General features: G+C 36.3%; 1 protein-coding gene across 1 annotated transcript in view; it reads right to left on the bottom strand.

Moving 5' to 3' along the window:
• LOC111146923 (Nedd4 family interacting protein 2) overlaps positions 1-21,584 on the bottom strand; it is a 65,206-nt gene that overhangs the window by 14,361 nt on the left and 29,261 nt on the right. The window contains exons 3-5 of the mRNA XM_022502686.1: positions 17,120-17,285; positions 11,244-11,377; positions 6,418-6,511 (exon numbers count right to left, since the gene is read on the bottom strand). Coding sequence (XP_022358394.1) covers positions 6,418-6,511; positions 11,244-11,377; positions 17,120-17,285 — 394 coding nt within the window. The remainder of the gene's footprint in view (positions 1-6,417; positions 6,512-11,243; positions 11,378-17,119; positions 17,286-21,584) is intronic.

Genomic DNA, 21,584 nt, shown 5'->3' with positions numbered 1-21,584 from the left:
TTTCCCTGGAAACCTAAGACAAATTAGAAAGCTTAAAAGGTTTAAGGCATCTATTCCCCACACAGCAAGGCCCAACATGGAATCCACAGAAGCAAAAGACTTATATAGGCTCATATAGCCTATATTCCTTAGAAAAAGTTGGGGTAGCAAGAAGCAGGGCGATTAACTCAGAAAAGTTGGTGAAAAGAATGCTTAGTGTTGCTCCAGTCACACTTTCCACATTCACCTTCCCAGTGCACTTCTTTATAAGAAAGTGAGTCAGACAAGTTAATGAGATTTGAAGGAAGGCTTACCTTCTTTCTAAAAGGTGAATGCTCAAGTAAGGACAGGGAAGGAGAACATTACTACTACCTTAACCTAACAGCAATCTGTAATTTATGACATTCCACATATTTTAACTTAACTGATCCTCACGTTAGTCTTTTAAGAAGAGCAAGGTCAAAATTAAATTCCACTAACAGGAGACTTAGAACAGTAAAGTGCCACATAACTCACAAAGCAAGAGCTATAGGTAAGACAGAAGCATCCAAGTCTTTCACCTCTCATAGCCAGTGATCTTTTTATCGTAACACCCGTCTACATAAAGAGTGCAGCAGGATAACCTAGAAGGCAGTATTAAATACTACAGTTTATTCTTTAATAAGACTTTACTTTTAAATTTACAAAAGCCACAAGACACTTATTAATTACAAAGGGGGAAAACTTTATAATGAAGCTGGCAGACACCACCTTAACCTGAGGAGAGCTGACATCACCATCAACAAGACCTAACCAGATCACTGTCTCCTGATATGATGCACTGAGAAGGGCACATCATTTCTATGGTATTCTTAAAAAACAAAAAACAAAAAACAAAAAACAAAAAACAAAAAACAAAAAAAAAGAGGGAGAGAGAGAGAAGAAGGGTGGAAGGAGGAGGGGGGGGAGGAGGGAAAGGGAGGGGGAGGGGAGAGGAGGAAAGAAGAAATGCATAAACTCAATATAATCACGAGGAAATATTAGGTAAATCCAAATTGAGAGACATTAAACAAAACTGGCCCATATTCTCCAAAAGAATCAAAGTCATAAGAAACAAAGTAACACTAACAAACTTTTCAATTAAGAGCAGACTAAGGCCAGACTAGAGCAAAATGGCAGTGAAATACAATATATAATCCTGGACTATAAAAAGGACACCAATGGAACAACTAGTAAAAAACCAAATAAGGTCTGTAAACTAGTTAGTACTATTTCATAATGTTAATTTCCTAATATTGGTCATTGCACTGACATTACATAAAATGTTAACACTTGAGAAATCCACACGAAAGTTACATGGCAACTATTATTTTTGCAAATTTCTCCTGTTTTAATTTAAAGATGAAAAGTTTAAAAAGTTTTACATTTTTAAAAATCTGATATTTGTTTTGAAAATAAACAAATGAAAATCATAAATGAATATACATATAATACTAACAACGAGCACTGATTTCTTCAATCACAGAAAAATTCTCAATACATATAAATGCACCAAGTTTCAAAGACAGTAAGTTCCTAGACAAGGAATCAATTTCACTAAACTTAATTCCGAACTGCATACTGGTAAATTTCTCTCTTAACCTCAAGCAATTCCCCTCATTTAAACAATTAGTCATTAAGAAAGACAAGCTAACATTTTTTAGTTTTAAGACATTTCAGCTAAATTATAAGCAATGAGATGACCAAAACGAATTTTTCCTTATAAACAAAGTAACTTTAATACTTTACAAATATGGGACGCCTGGGTGGCTCAGTTGGTTAAGCAGCTGCCTTCGGCTCAGGTCATGATCCCAGCGTCCTGGGATCGAGTCCCGCATCGGGCTCCTTGCTCGGCAGGGAGCCTGCTTCTCCCTCTGCCTCTGCCTGCCACTCTGTCTGCCTGTGCTTGCGCTCTCTCTCTCTGACAAATAAATAAACAAAATCTTAAAAAAAAAAAAATACAAATATTATATGACTTTCTTAAGGTATAATTACAATTTTTTTAAGATTTTCATTTATTTATTTATTTGAAAGAAACAGAGAATATGTGTGTGTGTGTGTGTGTGTGTGTGTGTGTGTGCACAAGCCGGAGGAAGGACAGAGGGAGAAAAGAAGCAGACTCCCCACTGAGAAGGGAACCTGATGTGGGCTCCACCCCAGGACCTTGGGATCATGAGCTGACCCAAAAGCTGAGGCTTAACTGACTGAGCCACCCAGGTGCCCTATAGTTTTCCCTTTCTGGATTCACTTACCATATACAACATCACCTAAACATAGCTTTACCTGGACAGAACAAGTAATCAATGTATTGTTCTTCAGTATGTGTAATGCCCAGACAACCTCTTTAAGAATTGTATCTTTTATGACTTGTCCATAGTAGGTGCTCAAAAATGCTTATTAGTGAATACAGATGCTCAATATCATCAATCCTTGGGGAAATGCAAATTGAACCACAATGAGATATTACCACATATCCATTATAACAGCTAAAATTTTAAAAACTGGCAATACCTCATGCTAAATGAGAATCAGAGCAACAGAAACTCACTCACCGCTGGTGGGAATGCAGAGTGGTACAATCACTTTGGTAAGACAGTTTGGCAATTTCTCACGATTCCGAATTCACATTTCAAAACAATATTCTAATTCCTTTTAAAATTACAACAATTTAATATGTCTTTAACTGTGTTTTCCTCGAGTCTAAAAAGGAGATAATGGGGGTGCCTGGGACGCTCAGTCAGATGTCTTGTCTTGTGATTTTAGCTCAGGTTCTGATCTTAGGGGTTGTGGGATCTAGCCCCATGTGGAGCTCTGCGCTCAGGAAGGAGTCTGCTTAAGATTCTCTCCGTCCCTCTCCCTCTAGCCCCTTCCCCACTTATGCTCTCTCTCAAATAAATTGAGACATCTTTAAAAAAATAAAAAGGGGGGTGCCTGGGTGGCTCAGTGGGTTAAAGCCTCTGCCTTCGGCTCAGGTCATGATCTCAGGGTCCTGGGATCGAGCCCCGCATCGGGCTCTCTATTCAGCAGGGAGCCTGCTTCCTCCTCTCTCTCTGCCTGCCTCTCTGCCTACCTGCGATCTCTATCTGTCAAATAAATAAATCTTAAAAAAATAAAAATAAAAAAAAATAAATAAAATAAAAAGGGAATAATGCCGATTAATTTTTACTATATGTAGTATATAAATAATATAATAGCTAACTAATTTTTACCATAACACACATATATGAAGATTCATACATGGTACAAAAGGCTAAACCTTAGAAGAAAAGTTTTCTAAACAGAGTCCATTACATTTTTAAGCATTATTGTTCAAGGTCATTTCCACAGACTATCAATTATCCAATGGACTAAATCTTAATTTCTAGCTTTTAACTAACAAATAATTGACTCCCATTCCATTGTCTTAAAAACTTTTAAAAATAAGATCAGATACAAGCAGATTATGCATAGATAAGGCATTCTGCTGTGACACTTTAAGGAATTATGAGAAGCAAAAATTATCAAGAGATACAGTATGTTTTTTTCTTTACATTTTCTGAACATCAACATGCTATTATTTTACCAAATTTATGTGTAAACTTTTTAAGATTACATGTGGTAAGAGAATGAAATGTGGATGCTGTAAGAGAGAAGGGAAGAATTAAACCATCAAAAAGTTCTGATCTGAAATATTTTTATTGATATTCACTGCAGTTTTATTCACACAACTTGAACTTATATCACTTGAACCGTTTAAGTTATAAACCCTGTTAAAGAAAATGTTTCTGACAAGAAGTATTGGTGAGGATGTGGAGAAAAAGTAACCCTCACACATGTCAGTGGGAATGCAAACTGGTAGAATCACTGTGGAAAACAGTATGGAGGTTCCTCAGAAAGTGAAAAATGGAACTACCCTATGATGAAATAATCACACTACTGGGTATTTACCCCAAGAATAAGAAAACACTAGTTCAAAAGAATATATGCACCCCTATGTTTACTCCTTATTTACAATAGCCTAATTATGGAAACAGCCCCTGGTGTTCATTCATAGATGAATGAAGAAGTGTGTAAACACCCATACACACACACACACACACACCACAAAGTGTATTATTCAACCACAAAAAAGAATAAAATCTTGCCGTCTGCAACAACATGGATGGAGCTAGGTGAAATAAGTCAGAGAAAGACAAATATACCATATAATTTCACCTGTATGTGGAATTTAAGAAACAAAACAAATAAGCAAAGTCAAAAAAAAAGGAGGGGGGAGGGGATAAGCCAAGAAACAGACCATAAGAGAACAAACTGATGGTTACCAGAGGGGAGTTGGGTGGGGGGAATTGGTGAAATAGGTGAAGGGGATTAAGAGAACACTTATCATGCTGAGCACTGAGCAATATACAAAACTACTGAGTTGCTACACTACATTGTACACCTGAAACTAATACAGCACCATATATTAACTGTACTGAAATTAAATTTAAAAACTTAATAAAATTTTAAAAATAAAATATATTTCTGAACCACAGAAATAGAAAACAGAATCTAAATAATAGCTATTAGATAGCTGAAGCAGCATGAAAAACATAGCAAGCTGCAATATGAAGAACAGCCACTAGATGGTAGTGACTACAAATAAATCTATGCTTATCAAAGCAAGTAAGCTCAAACACTGGGCTACAACCTACCAGAAAAAATATATGAAGAAATGAAGACTGAAAATAATTTATAATTTTACTCTTATAATATTGGTGCAGTATTTGTAGAATATAGAGCATAAAAAAGTTATAAAGACATCACTTAGTAAAAACGTAGAAAAGGCAGGTAATTTAAATATATGAAATATAAATATGTATTTACATTAATATACCACCAGAGGTCAAAACTAAAGGCAACTAAGTGTGCAGGTTACCAAACATTTGCAACACTGTTTTTATCATCAAAATGTTTTCAAATCTAAAGAAAAAAAAAAAGGTTAAAAAGAAGATAGTAGAAGTGAAATATAGAAATAAGAGAAATAATCACTAAGCTCTGAGTCATACAGATGATATCAAATCACATTTTTATACCTAAGAAACAGGTATTTATGCTACATATAGTACAATAAATTTAAATTTCCTTTTCCAATTAAGATTTTTAAGACATAACCATTGAAAGAATTAGTATTTATGCTAATCTTTTTATAAACAAAATATGTGGGAAGACTGTTACTAATAATAAAGGTTTACCTGTTCAACTAAAACTAAGAACAAAATTAACATTTACTAGACTAATAGTACAAAACAATAGTTATTTGTAATCAAAGTATTCATTTTCCCTTCCATGATACCTACAGGTACATCATATCTAACTACAAATTTTAACTAAAGACACAAGATTTAAATACTGCATATACATTAGCTGGTGGCCACACATAACATTAAATTTGAAGAGAAAAATGTAACTGCTTTCCCACTCACTGACCCACTTCTGAGTGGTTATCTACTTCTATACTTCAGCAGATGAAATGAAAGAAGGAAAAGAAGCAAGAAAGTCTTTCAAAATGGAGAGTTAATGATTACCCAGACGTAAAAGTAACTCAAAATACATATTTTCCTTATTTTCTATTTTTAAAGTACTTTAAATAAGTAATTTCTCACTTTTATTATCAAAATAAATTTTATACTAAAATGAGTTAAATCAGCATTCTATGAGTGCTTGATCATTTAACCAGATTGAGGACAGAAATTTATCATATCTAGTGTAATATATTTTCTTCTATAAATACTGGATTTCAAAAACTTAATTTTAGCAATTAAACAATTCAAGTGTCATAATATTATATACTAAGTATACTATCTGCCAATCCCTATGTTAGGAACTGAAATAAAAGACTGTAATGCAGTCTTCCCTCAAAGTATAAAGTCCATTTTACAAATTCAGGTATTTAAGAATTCTGCAACATGTTAAAAAAATCATACTTAGGTTTCTGATCTTCTAATTCCTTACCACTACCCCCCCAGACAAAGTATGTTTGCATTTCTCTGTTCAGTTGCCCAGAACATTTCCTTTTCCAACCCTCCTCCCTGCTTAAAGACACTCAAATGGAAGTCCTTTGCTCCAAAAGCAAAATTTATAGTTTCATTCTGCATGCTCCTACATCACTGCATGGACATGAAATATTTCTCATGCAAAAACATACTTAGCTGAAACATACTTATATAATTCCACAGAGTCAGCATCTAGCATTATGACCACAATACACAGCTATAAGTATACTAAATACTAGGATTTTTATTGCATCGTATGACCACACAGTTCAGTCTCAGGAACAATTTATATTTTAAACAAAGTAAACACACAAGAACAGTATTTGTCTTTCTTCACTAGGTTACTTTAAATACAAACACAGCTAGTATATGCAAAAAAACAATCTGGAAATGAAAAATCACTTACTGAAAAATGCCAGCATGAAAATCCCATCGTTACCCACTCTGAGCTGGTCTGCATCACTAAAGTCATCTCTTGGTTGACACTCTTCCTCCTGAATCTGTAAAACACATAACATTAGAAGAGCTCACTAAAAAACTAATTATAACTTTATTAAGTATAAAGATTAGAACTGAAATAAAATCAGATATTCTCAACTTGTACAGACAAAATGATACAATTAGTACAATGTCTGGCACAAAGTATGTATTCAAAAACATTAGCAAATAATTTTTCATGAGCTCACTTGAAAAGAATAACTTTAAAAGAAAACAAAAAAAGATAAAAACTGAACGTTAGATTAATGAAAATTTTATCAAGAAAGATGTGACTGACATATTTGCATCGAACGGGAAAGAGGAATTTTTATAATCAGTGGTGGAATCTAAACTGGTATGATCTCTATGGCTGGCAATTTGGCAATATTTATCAAAAATAAAAATGTACAACCCACAACTATATGGTCAATTAATCTTCAACAACATAGGAAAGAATATCCAGTGGGAAAAAGACAGTCTCTTTAACAAATGGTGTTGGGAAAACGGGACAGCAACATGCAAAAGAATGAAACTGGATCACCTTCTTACAGCCATCACAAAATAAAATTCAAAACAGATTAAAGACCTAAATATGAGATAGGAAACCATTAAAATCCTAGAGGAGAACATTGGAAGTAACCTCCTTAACATCAACTGTAGCAACTTCTTACTACATGTGTCTCCTGAGGCAAGAGGAACAAAAGCAGAAATAAGTTACTGGGATTTCATCAAAATGAAAAGCTTCTGTACAGTGAAGCAAACAATCGAAAAAACTAAAAGGCAACCTACGGAATGGTAAGAGATATTTGCAAATGATATATCTGATAAAGGGTTAGTATCCAAAACATACCAAGAACTTAAAAACTCAACACCCCAAGAATGAATGATGCAATTAAAAAATGAACAGAGGACATGAAGACATTTTTCAAAGAGGATATTCGATGGCCAACAGACACATGAAAAGAAGCCCAACATCACTCATCATCGAGATTTCCTGAAAACTACACTAAATATCACCTCACACCTGTCAGAATGGCTAAAATCAACAACACAAGATGCAATGGGTACTGGCAAAGAACCCTCCTGCAATGTTCGTGGGAACTATTGCAGCCACTCTGGAAAACAGTATGGAGGAAGGTTCCTCAAAAAGTTAAAAATAAAACTATCCTACAACCCAGCAACTGCTCTACTAGGTATTTACCCAAAGAAGACAACAATACTAATTCAAAAGTGATACATGCACCTCAATGTTTACACCAGCATTATCTACAATAGCCAAGTTATGGAAACAGCCTGAGTGTTCCTCAAATGATGAATGGATAAAGATGTGGTGTATATATATGGTAAAATATTACTTAGCCATTTAAAAAAAAAAAATGAAATCTTGCCATTTGCAATGACATGGATGGAGCTAGAGGGTATTATGCTAAGCAAAATAAGTCAAAGAAAGACAAATACCACATGATTTCACTCATACGCGGAATTTAAGAAACAAAACAGATGATCAATAGGGGTTAAAAAGACGGGGGGTGGAGGGAGGCAAACCAAGAAACAGACTCAACTACAGAACACAAACTGATGGTTACCAGAGGGGAAGGGGGTTAAAAAAATGATGGGGAATAAGGAGTGCGCTTGTGAAGAGCACCAGGTTTTGTATATAAATGTTGAATTACTAAGAAGTATACCTGAAACTAATATTGCAGTATATGTTAACTAGAATTTAAATAAAAACTCAAAAAAAAGAAAAATATGTACACACCCAACGATTCCAGCTCTTGAAATATACTGTACAGATATACAATATATTCCCACTTACAAGAAATGATGTATTAAAGGTAATTCATGGCAGCAATGTTTTTTGGATTTGCTCGCTTTTTTTTAGAGAGAGGAAGAGAATCCTAAGCAGGCTCCATGCCTAGTACAGAGCCCGACACAGAGCTTGATATCACATTACTGAGATCACGATCTGAGCCGGAATCAAGAGTAAGACTCTTTCTTAACAGAGTAAGCCATCCAGGTGCCCTGCAGCAATAATATTAAGAGCAAAGATTAGACACAATCTAAATGCCCATCAATAGTGGGCTCTAGTCAGGAGATAATTCTCCACGAGTCCTTAATATTTCCATACATCCTTGAGGTAGAGGCACTGGCCACCCTTCTTTCGTACTATCTTTTCAAGGCTATTTACATTGCAGACAGCTTTGGAAGAGTGTCGTTCCCCAGAAGAGAGATGTGGGCATGTGTAGTGACCATTAGAAAATACTGGGTTTGGGGTGCCTGGGTGGCTCAGTCGGTTAAGCATCCGCCTCTTGCTCAGGTCATGATCTCAAAGTCCTGATCTCAGGGAGGAGTCTGCTTGAAGAGTATCTCCCTCTGCCCCTCCTCCCACTCTAGTGCAAGTTCGCACTAGTGCACATGCTCTAATAAATAAATCTTCTTAAAAAAGAGTTCGTATCTATAAATCTATTTAATCATCCCATAATTTGCATGCAATCCTGCACATCAGAAACAGGAAATAGTAGAAAACAGTGTTGTTCCCAAGTCTCCTGGCTACTACCTGTATTCTCCCAATGAGCATGGATTTAAGAAAAGTGAGATTCATTTACAACTGAATACATACTCAAATGCTAATCTGACCAGTTTTCTATCTGAATCAGGTATAGAAACCCATACTCAATCATCTTTTGCCAAAAAGAGGGTGCTGGAGCACTGCATTAGAAACTGATGAATTTAAGAGTCTTTATAAATAAGTCTCTTCTGTTCAATTATATTTTGCTTTCCATGAAATTTTCCACAGTCTTCACAAGCTGGCATTACGATGATATCAGAAACAGTTGAAAACAGAAAATTTTTCTTCTGGACATGTTCCAGTTCAGACTGGAATCATATTACTTTCTAAAAACAAGACACTGGAAATGATGACAATGAAAGGTTGGAGTAGAAATATTTCAGAGTTTTCTCTCCAAAAGGTAAAATCAGCCTCGTGCTTTTCCCAAAACAGAAAGCAAGACAATGCTTGCTTCTTTCTCTTCAGAGTTCTATAGTGTGGAAGTTAGGCCAGTAGAGGTCCCAAGGTCAGTAGCATCCTTTTAAGGACATTTGCCATTTCCAAGTTCTCTAGGGAGACACTCCCTGAGAAAAGGAGTTATGCTCTTCTCATTCATGGAGAGTGCATGCATGCAAATAATGCATGTACAACCATGTATGTGCGAAGCAACCTAAAACTGATTTTGACAGAAACTCCACACTACAGATCTATTCTCCTTCTCCCTGATTCTCTCCTCCAAGTATCAAAAATCTTTATTGACTGAGCTATATCTTATGCCACTGTCTTAACAAAGACTTACTTTCACCCTCCAAGGGAAATGGCATAAATAATAAATTTGAGGCTTACTGTCCTTACTTATGTGCCCAAAGCTATTTATGTTGACATTTAACTGTGTGTTGGAATATGGGAGTGGGAACAGTCATGGAAAGGTATGTACTGATGAAAAAAACCCATCCAGGAAAAAACGCTCACCTATCAGATCATCTGCTCGCTGGGCTCTGGCCTAATGGCAGAAGAAGAATGCTTTACATAGAATCACCTTTCTCTCCTTTTGTCCCTCACCTGATTCTAGCTTTTTGTGTAAAGTGATTTTTTTTGGGTGTCTTTTCTTAAACAACATGGGATGAACCTAGGAATCTGAAATGATATCTGTAAAAAGTCTGAAGCAAGAAAAAAAGGCAACAAACTCTAGCCCTGCCTGCAGCCACACTAAAATGTAAATAATGGGGGCCTGGGTGGCTCAGTCGGTTAAGCATCTGCCTTCAGCTCAGGTCATAATCTCAGGGTCCTGGGATGAAGCCCCTCCTCGGGCTCTCTGCTCAGCAGGGAGTCTGCTTCTCCCTCTCTTCCTCTGTGGTCTCTTCTCCCCAAGTAAATAAATAAAATCATTTAAAATAAATAAATAAAATGTAAATAACTTCCATCTATTCTCTGACCATAGAATAGCATGGATGCATCTCATTGATTCTCCACTGCTGAGACAGTCACTCCTTTTACCAGAACAAGAATATACACATATTTATCACTGACTCTACTACAAAGACAGTAAGAGAAGATAGGACAGGTGGAATCCTTGACCATCGTTCTAAAATTCTAGGGTGGGATGTGTAAAAGGACACACACACACACAAAGTGAGCTGACAAACGTAATTTGAAAACTTGTAACTTATTCTCTGTGATTTTTAACCTACACTGAGCTCATTCGTGGAGTTAGAGCAGACTGGCTCTAATACATACAAATGAGTAGGGAAAAAAGATAATTTATGATTTTAATTAGGGATCACAGAATCTAAACTATATGAGGAGGGAGATAAGGACTTCAACAGAGAAGACATCGATGGGGTGGAGCATCTAGAGTGAGGAAGTCAGAGGATGGAAGGGTGAAAGCACATGAAAGGAGAGAAATCAAGACTTGGGAAATGTTCTGGTACAGATAAGGATGAGGAGTCCCACGAATTAAGATGGGCTACAAAGAAAGATCGGTAGAAATAGCAATAAATAGAAACAGAAACAGAAATAAGGTAAAGGAATGGATAGGACTGTGCCAATTTCACCAAAAAATGACGACACACATAAATAGGAATAGAGAAGATACTAAAAACAATACATGCACACTCTCAAACTCAGAGAACTATTTTTAACATTACTAAAGGTACTGAAAATCACTAAAAACGGTACTCTCAAAAGGAAGCCATCGGGTGCCTTACTCTCTGGGCTGTCTCTGCTGCTGCGGCCGCCATGGCAGCGGCTTTGGCCTTCTCAGCTTCATCGTATGTAGGAAGGGAGGTAGCGACACTGTAGGGAGGTGGCACGGGATAAAACTCACTGTAAACTTCTGTATCTGAAGAAAGGGATTAAAAAAAGGACAACCATTAAACTATTTCATAAATTTTTTACAGCCAAAAATGTAATTTAATAACTTGCAACAGGCCACTAAAGACTATTACTGCTTTTTGTAGTCCTATTTTATAAACTATGTAACATAAATGACTACTACAACTGTACATGGTAGTTTAGCCCCATATTTACTACAAAGGGAAAAGACTGATAACTATCACCTACAGGCTGATATACAAAACAAAAATATCAAGAATGAAATTCTAAAAATCTACGTACAAGGGAAATGAGAAACTCACCACATATGGGCATCCTCTGTACCCACTGCTATGCTCAAAGAATTTAATTTACTTGCTCATAATCTCATAGCCCAAAAAGCAAAAATATCAGGAATAACAACATTTACATAGTACTAACCATGTAATATACTACTGCTATATACATTAATCTTAGCAACTCTGAGGTCCAAAGAAGTAATCTGCCCAGTACTGCACAACCATTAAGTAGCAGAACCCTGGGATTTCCTGAATCCCATTATCTGTTCTGATAACACGTGAGGTTCATTTTTCTACATGTCAGTTTTAGAAACTGCCTGAATCTCTTCAGCAAATTCAGTATTTCTCTTCGCTAAAAACAAAACAAAACAAACAAACAAAAACTGAGTATTTTTAGCTCTTTTTTACTCTTGTCCTCCCTTCCCATTCTTCCCCATATCTATCTAGTTTTTTATGAAGAATTTCTCCCCCTCCCCAACTTTTAAACTATTTTTGAAGTATGATCTCCAGAAATATAACACAGTAGAGTAAGTGCAGAATGCTAATTAAAAAAAAAAAAAAAAAACAAAAAACCTGCATCACTTATCACCAAATTGAATGGTACAAGTAAAATGATACATACAGATCAATAAACTGATTAGACTTATGCTAGAATCACTGTCATGAAAAACAGGTAAGTTCTCATAGTAGTCCATACTATAATGTCTGACATCACTTCTGTGATTTCCTTATTGTAACTATAGTATTTGTACATTTTCTCCATCAGAATTTCTTGCATTTCCAACACAAAAACACACTTCATTCTAGCAATACTTTTCCTATTGTATTGTAATGGATATTGACTTTAAAATAAAATTTTTAAATGCTATCAATAAGAGCGAAGGATCTGAAGCTGGGCAACCTTTATTCCAATGCTAGTAGCAGTGTAATACTGAACGTTATCCACCAAAAAGGCATAAGAATCATAAATTCTTGGGGCGCCTGGGTGGCTCAGTGGATTAAAGCCTCTGCCTTCGGCTCAGGTCATGATCCCAGGGTCCTGGGATCGAGCCCCGCATCGGGCTCTCTGCTCGGCAGGGAGCCTGCTTCCTCCTCTCTCTCTCCCTCTGCCTGCCTCTCTGCCTACTTGTGATCTCTATCTGTCAAATAAAATAAAATAAAATAAAAAAATCTAAAAAAATAAAAAAAATTAAAAAAAAGAATCATAAATTCTTAGAAATGACTGGTTATTCAGATGTAAAAACATAACACACAGTCAAGTAAACAGATTTCTTTAGGTCTGAAGACTAAAATAGAAGAAAAATTTAAGTGAAAGCAATTGTTATGAATTTTAAGGCACTAACATTAAAATTAGAAATTTAAAAACTGGAACAATGACATACATTATCCAAGAAGAGAGAGATCTTTTACATTAACAACAGATATGTGAGTTTTCAAAAAGCTTTAACTCCCTCAACAGACAAAAATATCCTATCCAGTAACAGATGAAACTGGGGAAGGAGCACTGTTTTACTACTGCTTTAGTTTCCACTGCTTAATTCTACTTATTTTCTGCCTACCCTTTAAGGCAGCGGTTCTCAAGCAGAAAACTTAGCATCTGGGGAGCTCCAGTCCCAGCTCCTTAAGTTGTATGACCCCAAGCAAATCACTTAAGCACTTTATGAAGCTCTACTTTCTCATCCATAAAACTGAGCCAGCAAGGCTATTACTTGCTATTATGACAGAATTTAAGAGTATTCAAGAGGACTCTGTAAACTGTAAAGCCTTATACAAATGTCAACTATTATTACTGATGCTGCTGAGATCTATAAAACCAGCCAGAAAGTGACCTACTGAAAAACATAATCACTGAAAATTGGTCCTGCCGATGCTTCAAATACAACACTAAGAGAAGCTGAAAAATAGTATCAATGGTTTTCATTAAAGACATGCAAACTTCTAGAATGACTTTCTCGTGCTCAACTACAGTCATTTTAGTATAGATGTAAAAATAAAATTCTGGGACCAGGAATAACACAGATTATAAGAATAACTGAACACCCAGGTAGGTAGCAGGCTCCACTTGTCTTACAACTGAAAATTATCTAACCTTTAAAAACGGCATGCTTCATTTTCAAAACTATTCTAGAGCAAAGAAAAATGAGAAGCTTCTCAATTCATGCTATGTTGCTTCCACAATATTAATACTAAAATGATAAGGACAGTACATAAAGATCCCATAATAAAACCGCAAAACTTCTAAAAAATACTAACAAATCTAAATACAGAAGACATTAGAGCACAGTGACAATTTATTCTAGGAATACAGAAGTTGACTGGCTTACAGAAATTAGTAACATATTTAATTACATAAAAAATTACAGGAGAAAAAAACATACAATTTTGGATACAGTCCCAAAAAGATGACTCCAAGGTTTCTGGCCTCCTGGAGCCATTTATGGAAATGAAGAAGAATGACAAAGGGAAAGGTCTGGTGATGGGGGGAAAGACAGTAGGCAGCTGTGACGGTGCTGAAACTTACTCTATTCTTTGAAACTCTTCCCACCAAGAGGTCGAGACTAATTCCTCAACTGTCTTGAATAAAGATAAAACTTAGTGACTCACTTCTAACAAACCAAACCTGGCAGATGTGATACTATATGACTTTTGAAGCAATGCCATAACAGGTGATACAGCTTCTATCTGGATTTCAAAATGCTTATTCTTGGAACCCAGCCTCCATTCAGTGAGGAAGTGCAGGCCACAATAAGAGGCCACACAGAGGTGTTCTAGCCAACAGTCGCATCTGATGCCCTAGCTAAAGCCTGCATCAGCGGCCAAATATGTTAATAAGGAAGCCATCAAGGTGACTCGAGCTCCAGGTCACCAAAAGATGATAATCACATGAGATCCTGGGAGAAAATTCCATAACTGAGCCTAGCCCACCACAAAAACCGTAAGAACTAATAAAAATGGTTGATACTGCACTTCATTTGGTTTGTTACACAGCAGTGGCAATGGTGGCCACAACAAAAAAAAATTACAATTTCAATCTTAGCATCTTCCATCATTTAAACACAGATAGGCATCAGCAAAACAACTAATTTTCTATTTTCTTTCTTCAAGACTACCAATAGTTTGGGTTTTTTTGTTTGTTTGTTTAAGGGTAGAAAATTCACTGAACTGTATTCTGGAAACTTGAAGAATAATGAAGAAAATTTAGCCCATTATAAATTTTAGCAAGCACCAATACAGCTATTAAATTTTAAGATAAATAAAACTGCTATAAATCAATATAAAAACTCTCTGTCAAACTGGGCACTAAACAAGCATAGTGATCAAATAAACATTATATACAAATAAAAGGAGTAAGCATCTGCTAATTTATTAGTGAGAATACCTTCATACAGAAGATGATTTTCAGTAACTGCATAATATTATAAATGAAAAAAGTAAACGGTTTGGTCTTTTTACACAACCTTTATGATCTAGATAAAACCACAGTAACCAGAGAAAGCTGGGATGATTTTAAGAGAAATAATGATATTAATTACAGAATAAGAAATAAGAAAGATGAAATACTCTAGTGAAGGGTTTTTTAACACTAAAGCATTTTTTTATAACAGGTTTAAAAAATGTTTCATAATGAACATATAAAATATTTAGAGATCATTTATAATAGTATACAAAACCATATTTTAAATATTTTTAAATTATATAATGATTAACTTTAAGAAACAAGTGTTGGTGAGGATGTGGAGAAAAAGGAACCATCATGCACTGCTGGTGGGAATGAAAACTAGTGCAATACGGAGATTAAAAAAATTAAAAATAGAACTACCCTGGGCCACCGGTGGCTCAGTCAGTTAAGCGTCTGCCTTGGGCTCAGGTCATGATCTCAGGTTCCTGGGATTGAGCCCCACATTGGGCTCCCTTGTCAGTGGGGAGCCTGCTTCCTCCTCTCCCTCTGCTGCTTCCCCTGTACTTATGCTCTCTTTCTCTTTCAAATAAATAAATAAAATCTTTTTAAAAAAGAGAGAGAGGGGCGCCTGGGTGGCTCAGTGGGTTAAGCCTCTGCCTTCGGCTCGGTTCATGATCTCAGGGTCCTGGGATCGAGCCCCACATCGGGCTCTCTGCTCAGCAGTGAGCCTGCTTCCTCTTCTCTCTGCCTGCCTCTATGCCTACTTGTGATCTCTCTCTCTCTCTGTCAAATAAATAAATAAAATCTTTTAAAAAAATAAATAAATAAAAATAAAAATAAAAAATAAAAGAGAGAGAGAGACTACCCAATCCAGTAATCATGACTGGATATTTACCCAAAGAATAGGAAAACATCAATTCAAAAGGATATATCCACCCCTGTATTGACTGTAACATTATTTACAATAGTCAAATTATGGAGGCAGCCCTAGTGTCCACAGACAGATGAGTGGATAAAGAAGATAGATACACACACACACACACACACACACACACACACACACACACACTCACAGTGGAATTATTACTCAGCGTTTTAAAAAAGAATGAAATCTTGCCATTTGCAACATGGATGGAGCTAGACTGTACAATGCTAACCTAAATAAGTTAAAGACAATATACCAGAGAATTTCACTCATATGTGGAATTTAAGAAACAAAACAGAGACAAATCAAAAAACAGACTATTAACCACAGAGAATAAATAAGATGGTTAGCAGAGGGCATGTGAGTAGAGGGATGAGTGAAACAGGAAGGAGATAGAGAATACATTTATTATGATGAGCACTAAGTAAAATATAGAACATCTAAATCACTATATTGTATGCCTGAAACTAATGTAACAGGAATATAAGTAAAAAATAAAAAATAAATTGTATGATGATTAACTTAGCATTATTGGGAAAATATAAATTGTGGCCAGAGAAATAAATAAGGGTAGTTCTTTAGAATGACTAGAAAGGATAAAATGAATAGGAGGAAGCAGGAAACACTGCCTTGTGTCCAGGAATTATTACCATGTGTATATGGTCATCTTATGTACACCCTTCACCTCCGTTCACACATACCACATGTCCGCTCACACCTTATTTTGTAACTATGTAGGTAGGTATACACAAACACAAATACATATGTATATATATATATACACATACACTTATGCATATATCTATATATCTATAGATAATGTGCATCTATACACATAAATGTATATATATACACATTTATTTATTTCTTCCAAAAGGAATATGCCACTCCATTGGAAACAGATTCTAGTAAGCATAAGGAAGTTTACACTTTTAATTTTTTTTGAAAACAACAATATGAGACAAGTAATATCTAAGTTAATATTTTACAAACTATCCTCTGGAAAACGTTTTTTGTTAAAAAAAAAAAAATCCTTAAACCTAGAAGATGTTAAGAGACACTATAATTAAATAAAACTGTACTGGTTTAAAAAAAAAAACTGAGTTACTAAAAATATTACTAGCTGTCTCATACTAAAAATAATACCTGAAGTTGTAGGTACTTCCACAGTAATACTACTGTAAGGTGGAGGAGAAGAGTCCGTTTCAAGTACTGATGCTGAAGGAGCAGTCTGAACGCTCTGTGGCACTGCGTTTGAAGTTGATGGTTGCTCTACAGCAGATGACTCTGAATTATCCTCTTCATTGTGGAGCTAAGAGAACAAAGAAAAAGAAACATTAATGTCATTCGGATTATTATTTTTAAAAATTTTAAGGAAAATTTTAAAGATTATTTCAGGCAAAGGATCACCTTTTAGCTAAAAACAAAGTGAAATAACATTTAAAAAGAACAAAACTTTGAAGAGACTAAAGCAGTCATTAAGAAATTTAGACTTTGGTAGTTTCTTTACAATAGAAAAGGAAGTTCAAATTAAGAATTTATAAAGAAAAAAATCATGACTACAAACAGATTCAAATTCATTCAATCTTACAGTAAATATTGACTACAATATATTAATCACTGTGTACTACAAAGAAAAGTAAAGCATTGGGGTGTCTGGGTGGCTCAGTGGATTAAAGCCTCTGCCTTTGGTTCAGGTCATGATCCCAGGGATCTGGGATGAAGCCCTGCACGGGGCTCTCTGCTCAGCAGGGGGCCTGCTTCCCCCCACCCCCTCTGCCTGCCTCTCCGCCTACTTGTGATCTGTCAAATAAAATAATAAAACCTTGAAAAAAAAGAAAAGCATCTAGAAATTAAACCACCATACCATTTCTATTACACTAGTATCTAGAATAATTGAAAATGTAACCTGAATTAATAAAATGCAATAATAATAAACATTCTAAAAATGTAAAATACTCTAAAGGAGGTCTTCTCAAGTACCAAAAGAGTTACTTACAAAGCAAGATGAATCAGTGTGTATACAAAATCCTGGAAGATGTCCTTCAACACAACAAATTTATCGAAAGCTCAGGAAGTGCAAGATAATATGCTGGATCTGCAATCATTTAACTCATTTAATCCTCACAACAAATCTATGAAACAGAGAACGTCATCCCCATTTGACAGATTAAAATGGGGGTGGGAGTGGAAACAACCTACGGAAGTGCAGACACCTACAGTAACTTGCCAGACATCAAAACAGCTAGGGGGCGCCTGGGTGGCTCAGTGGGTTAAGCCGCTGCCTTCAGCTCAGGCAGGTCATGATCCCAGGGTCCTGGGATCGAGTCCCGCATCGGGCTCTCTGCTCAGCAGGGAGCCTGCTTCCCTTCCTTTCTCTCTGCCTACTTATGATCTCTGTCTGTCAAATAAATAAATAAAATTAAAAAAAAAAAAAAACCAACAGCTAGGAAGGGTAGGGCCAAGAATCAAACCTAAGTGGTAAGGGCTATAGACTTCTTACTTTATAAGTAATCTTTTAAATGCTCGTTTGTTAGGCGGTGATAATAACTACATGTAGGCAACCTAACTGTAGGTCAACCAAAAGCATCAGTACTTTAAAAAGTGGCTCATCAAAAAGGTACTATAATTGATCCTTAGATATACTTGGAAAGAGTTATTATTTAAAATTTTTAAAACATTTTTATAAATCCACCAGAATCTTGGTTTGGAGAAATAATACAGGCCTTCAACATTATTCGATTTTCATATTTTAATTTATTCTTGTCCTTTAAGAAATTCCATGTTAAAAATAATCCCCCAAATAAATTTTGTCACAGACCAAATCTGTACACACACAAATCTGAGTTTTGTGATGTGGTGGGAAGAAAGAAAAAAAAAAAAAAAAAAAGAAGAGCATGTAAATTCTTGTTCTGCCTTTTAAGGAGCTTTGATAAACCTCTTCTCTGTGCCTCAGTGTCTTCAAGTCTAAGTTCTAAATGCAGCCAAAATCCTCACAGACTTATAAAATAATATTTGAAAAGCATCTAGCACTAACACCTAGCACACAGGAAATACTGGTTTCCTCCTTCTTCCCCTTTAATTTAATATGCTTTATAATTTGGTGCTATCAGTCCAATAAATAGTCACTCATTTGCCTCTAAATACAAAGTAAAATTTACTTCACTGCTGTTTGCATGTCTTAGTGAGTGATCACACTAGCACAATACTTCTGTGAGTTCATAAATTTTATTTTACCAGAACTGCCATAAACATATCTAAAATCATTTCTCAAGTTAATAAGACAGGTTTTTTTTCCATAGCACCAAGGTTTAGGTAATAAAATTCCGTCACAGAAACTGAGTTGTAAGGTCAAACAATCATAAAGTAAATTTTCTAGAAGGTTTGTATTTACTTGCCACAGTTTTCTACGTTGGCCCTACATGAGCATTCTCCTGACTACCTGTACGCTGTCTCAGTGTCACCAAGCATCTTCCATGTTTCCTGGAACAAAGTACCCAGGAGAATTCCTAACTCAGTCATCTCTGATCATACTTCAAAGAGCAAAAATGTTAGATGAGCAAGTTAAGGCAAATAAAAGTAAAGTATAGGTATATACTTAGCATTAGCAACTAAACAATTAACAGTGATGGTGTCAAAAAAAGAAAACCACTGTTCCATCTCTACCCTTAATGCTGCAAATGTGGATGAACTGTACTAAGGAAAAAGATCCTGTATAACAAAATTGCTCTCCTCTGGTTCCTCATAGGAAATACTCCCTACCATAACAAATACATGAATGTGCTCCCCAGAACGACCAACTCATTTTTAAAACCTTTCAAAATGTTTTCAGGGGCGCCTGGTTCAGTTGGTTAAGTGGCTGACTCCTGATTTCAGCTCAAGTCATGATCTCAGGGTCCTGGAATGGAGCCCTCCCTCCCCACCATTGGGCTCGGTGGGGAAAATCTGCTTGTTCTCTCTCTTCCCCTGCCTCGGCCTCTCCCTGTGCTCGTAAGCAAATTTCTAAAATAAGTATTTTTTTTAAATGTATTCAAATAACTGTAATAAAAAGAGTAATTACAGAGGGGCACCTGGGTGGCTCAGTCAGTTAAGCATCTACCTTCAGCTCAGGTTGTGATCCTGGGTTCTGGGATCAAGCCCTGCTATGGTCTCCCTGCTCACCAAGAAGTCTGCTTCTTCCTCTCCCTCTGCTCTCCCGCTCATGCTCTCTCTCAGATAAATAAACAAAATATTTAAAAGCAAACCAACAAAAAAGAGTAACTACAGATACTTTTACATATGATCTCAGAAGTAAAGCTTTGGAACTTGTAAAACACACCCTAAATTATTTCAACTGCCCTATCTCACATTTCACAGTTTCATTTTTACAAAATTATAATATACAGTGAACATTTGCCATGTATCAACAGTAAAACCCAATAACTCAGTCAATAATCTCTACCTCTATAACAGAGAACTTCCAAAATTCAACTTTTTAATTTTGATATCTTTGGTGTCTCTATAAATTAACATACTCTGGTTGCCTTTTAACTAAATTCATTCAAAAGTTAAAATCAGGGACACCTGGGTGGCTCAGTCGGTTAAGCCGCTGCCTTCAGCACAGGTCATGATCCCAGGGTCCTGGTATAGAGTCCCGCATCGGGCTCCTTGCTCAGGGGGGGAGCCTGCTTCTCTCTCTGCTTCTACCTGCCACTTTGCCTGCTTGTCCTCTCTCTCTCTGACAAATAAATAAATAAAATCTTTAAAAAAAAAAAAGTTAAAATCAAACTGTAAGGACCTATTTAGAAACTGTCCCTGCTCCCCTTCCCCCAGGGGATTTACTTGGAGACAAGGTAACAAAGCCCAGATACAAAGGTGGGTCAGGCCAGGTGGAGACACCAGATCAGTGGGGGGCTGCATACTGTTCCCTGGTTACCAAGGAGTATGGGCCCTGCCCTTTGGGAGCCTTTTGGGCGCCAATCCCAATCAAGGTGTAATAGGCTGGTTCAAATGTCTACTAGGGTAAAGTGTAACTCAATTAGTCACCTAGCATCACTGTGGAGTTTCCTGTGTGTGTTACAATCTCATTGGCCACCTGTGCGTGGCCAGGCCCAACCGCATGGCCTTTGCCCTTAAAAGCTAGACTGTGAAACAGAGAAGGGTTGCCCTCTCTTGTAAGAGGTGCGTCCCCGAACGTTCGGTTAGATTCTTGATGCTTGGCGCGAAATAAAGCTTTACATGACCTTCACTTTGTATCAGTCTCGCTCCTTTAATCACGGACCCATTATTGGGGCATAACAAAACTACATGTTCACCAAATTAACGCCATCTTGGAAACTTTTCCTTATTCATGCTATCCAATGGTTCTATTTTACATTCTTTCAGGATTATCATAAATAGCCAAAACGGGGGGGGGCGGGGCAGAGATAAGTGGGGTGGGAACTACATATATACAATAATGAACCAGGCTCTGTATCCTGTCCACACATCACCTCAAAAGTTATCTTCCTAGCTTGTTCTATTTTTGAGCCTTCTGGAAAATACATGGGCAAGAGCATATGAATACTAAAATATGTCTTTAATACAGTGACCAGGGGGATGAAAAGTTGCATATAGAGCCACCATTTTTTAG

The sequence above is a fragment of the Enhydra lutris genome, unplaced genomic scaffold (assembly GCF_002288905.1).
Source record: "Enhydra lutris kenyoni isolate GAN:26980312 unplaced genomic scaffold, ASM228890v2 scaffoldscaffold15, whole genome shotgun sequence".
In the NCBI taxonomy this organism is placed as follows: Eukaryota; Metazoa; Chordata; class Mammalia; order Carnivora; family Mustelidae; genus Enhydra; species Enhydra lutris.
The sequence above is the reverse complement of the archived record's forward strand: the minus strand, read 5'-3'. Positions and strand labels throughout refer to the sequence as shown.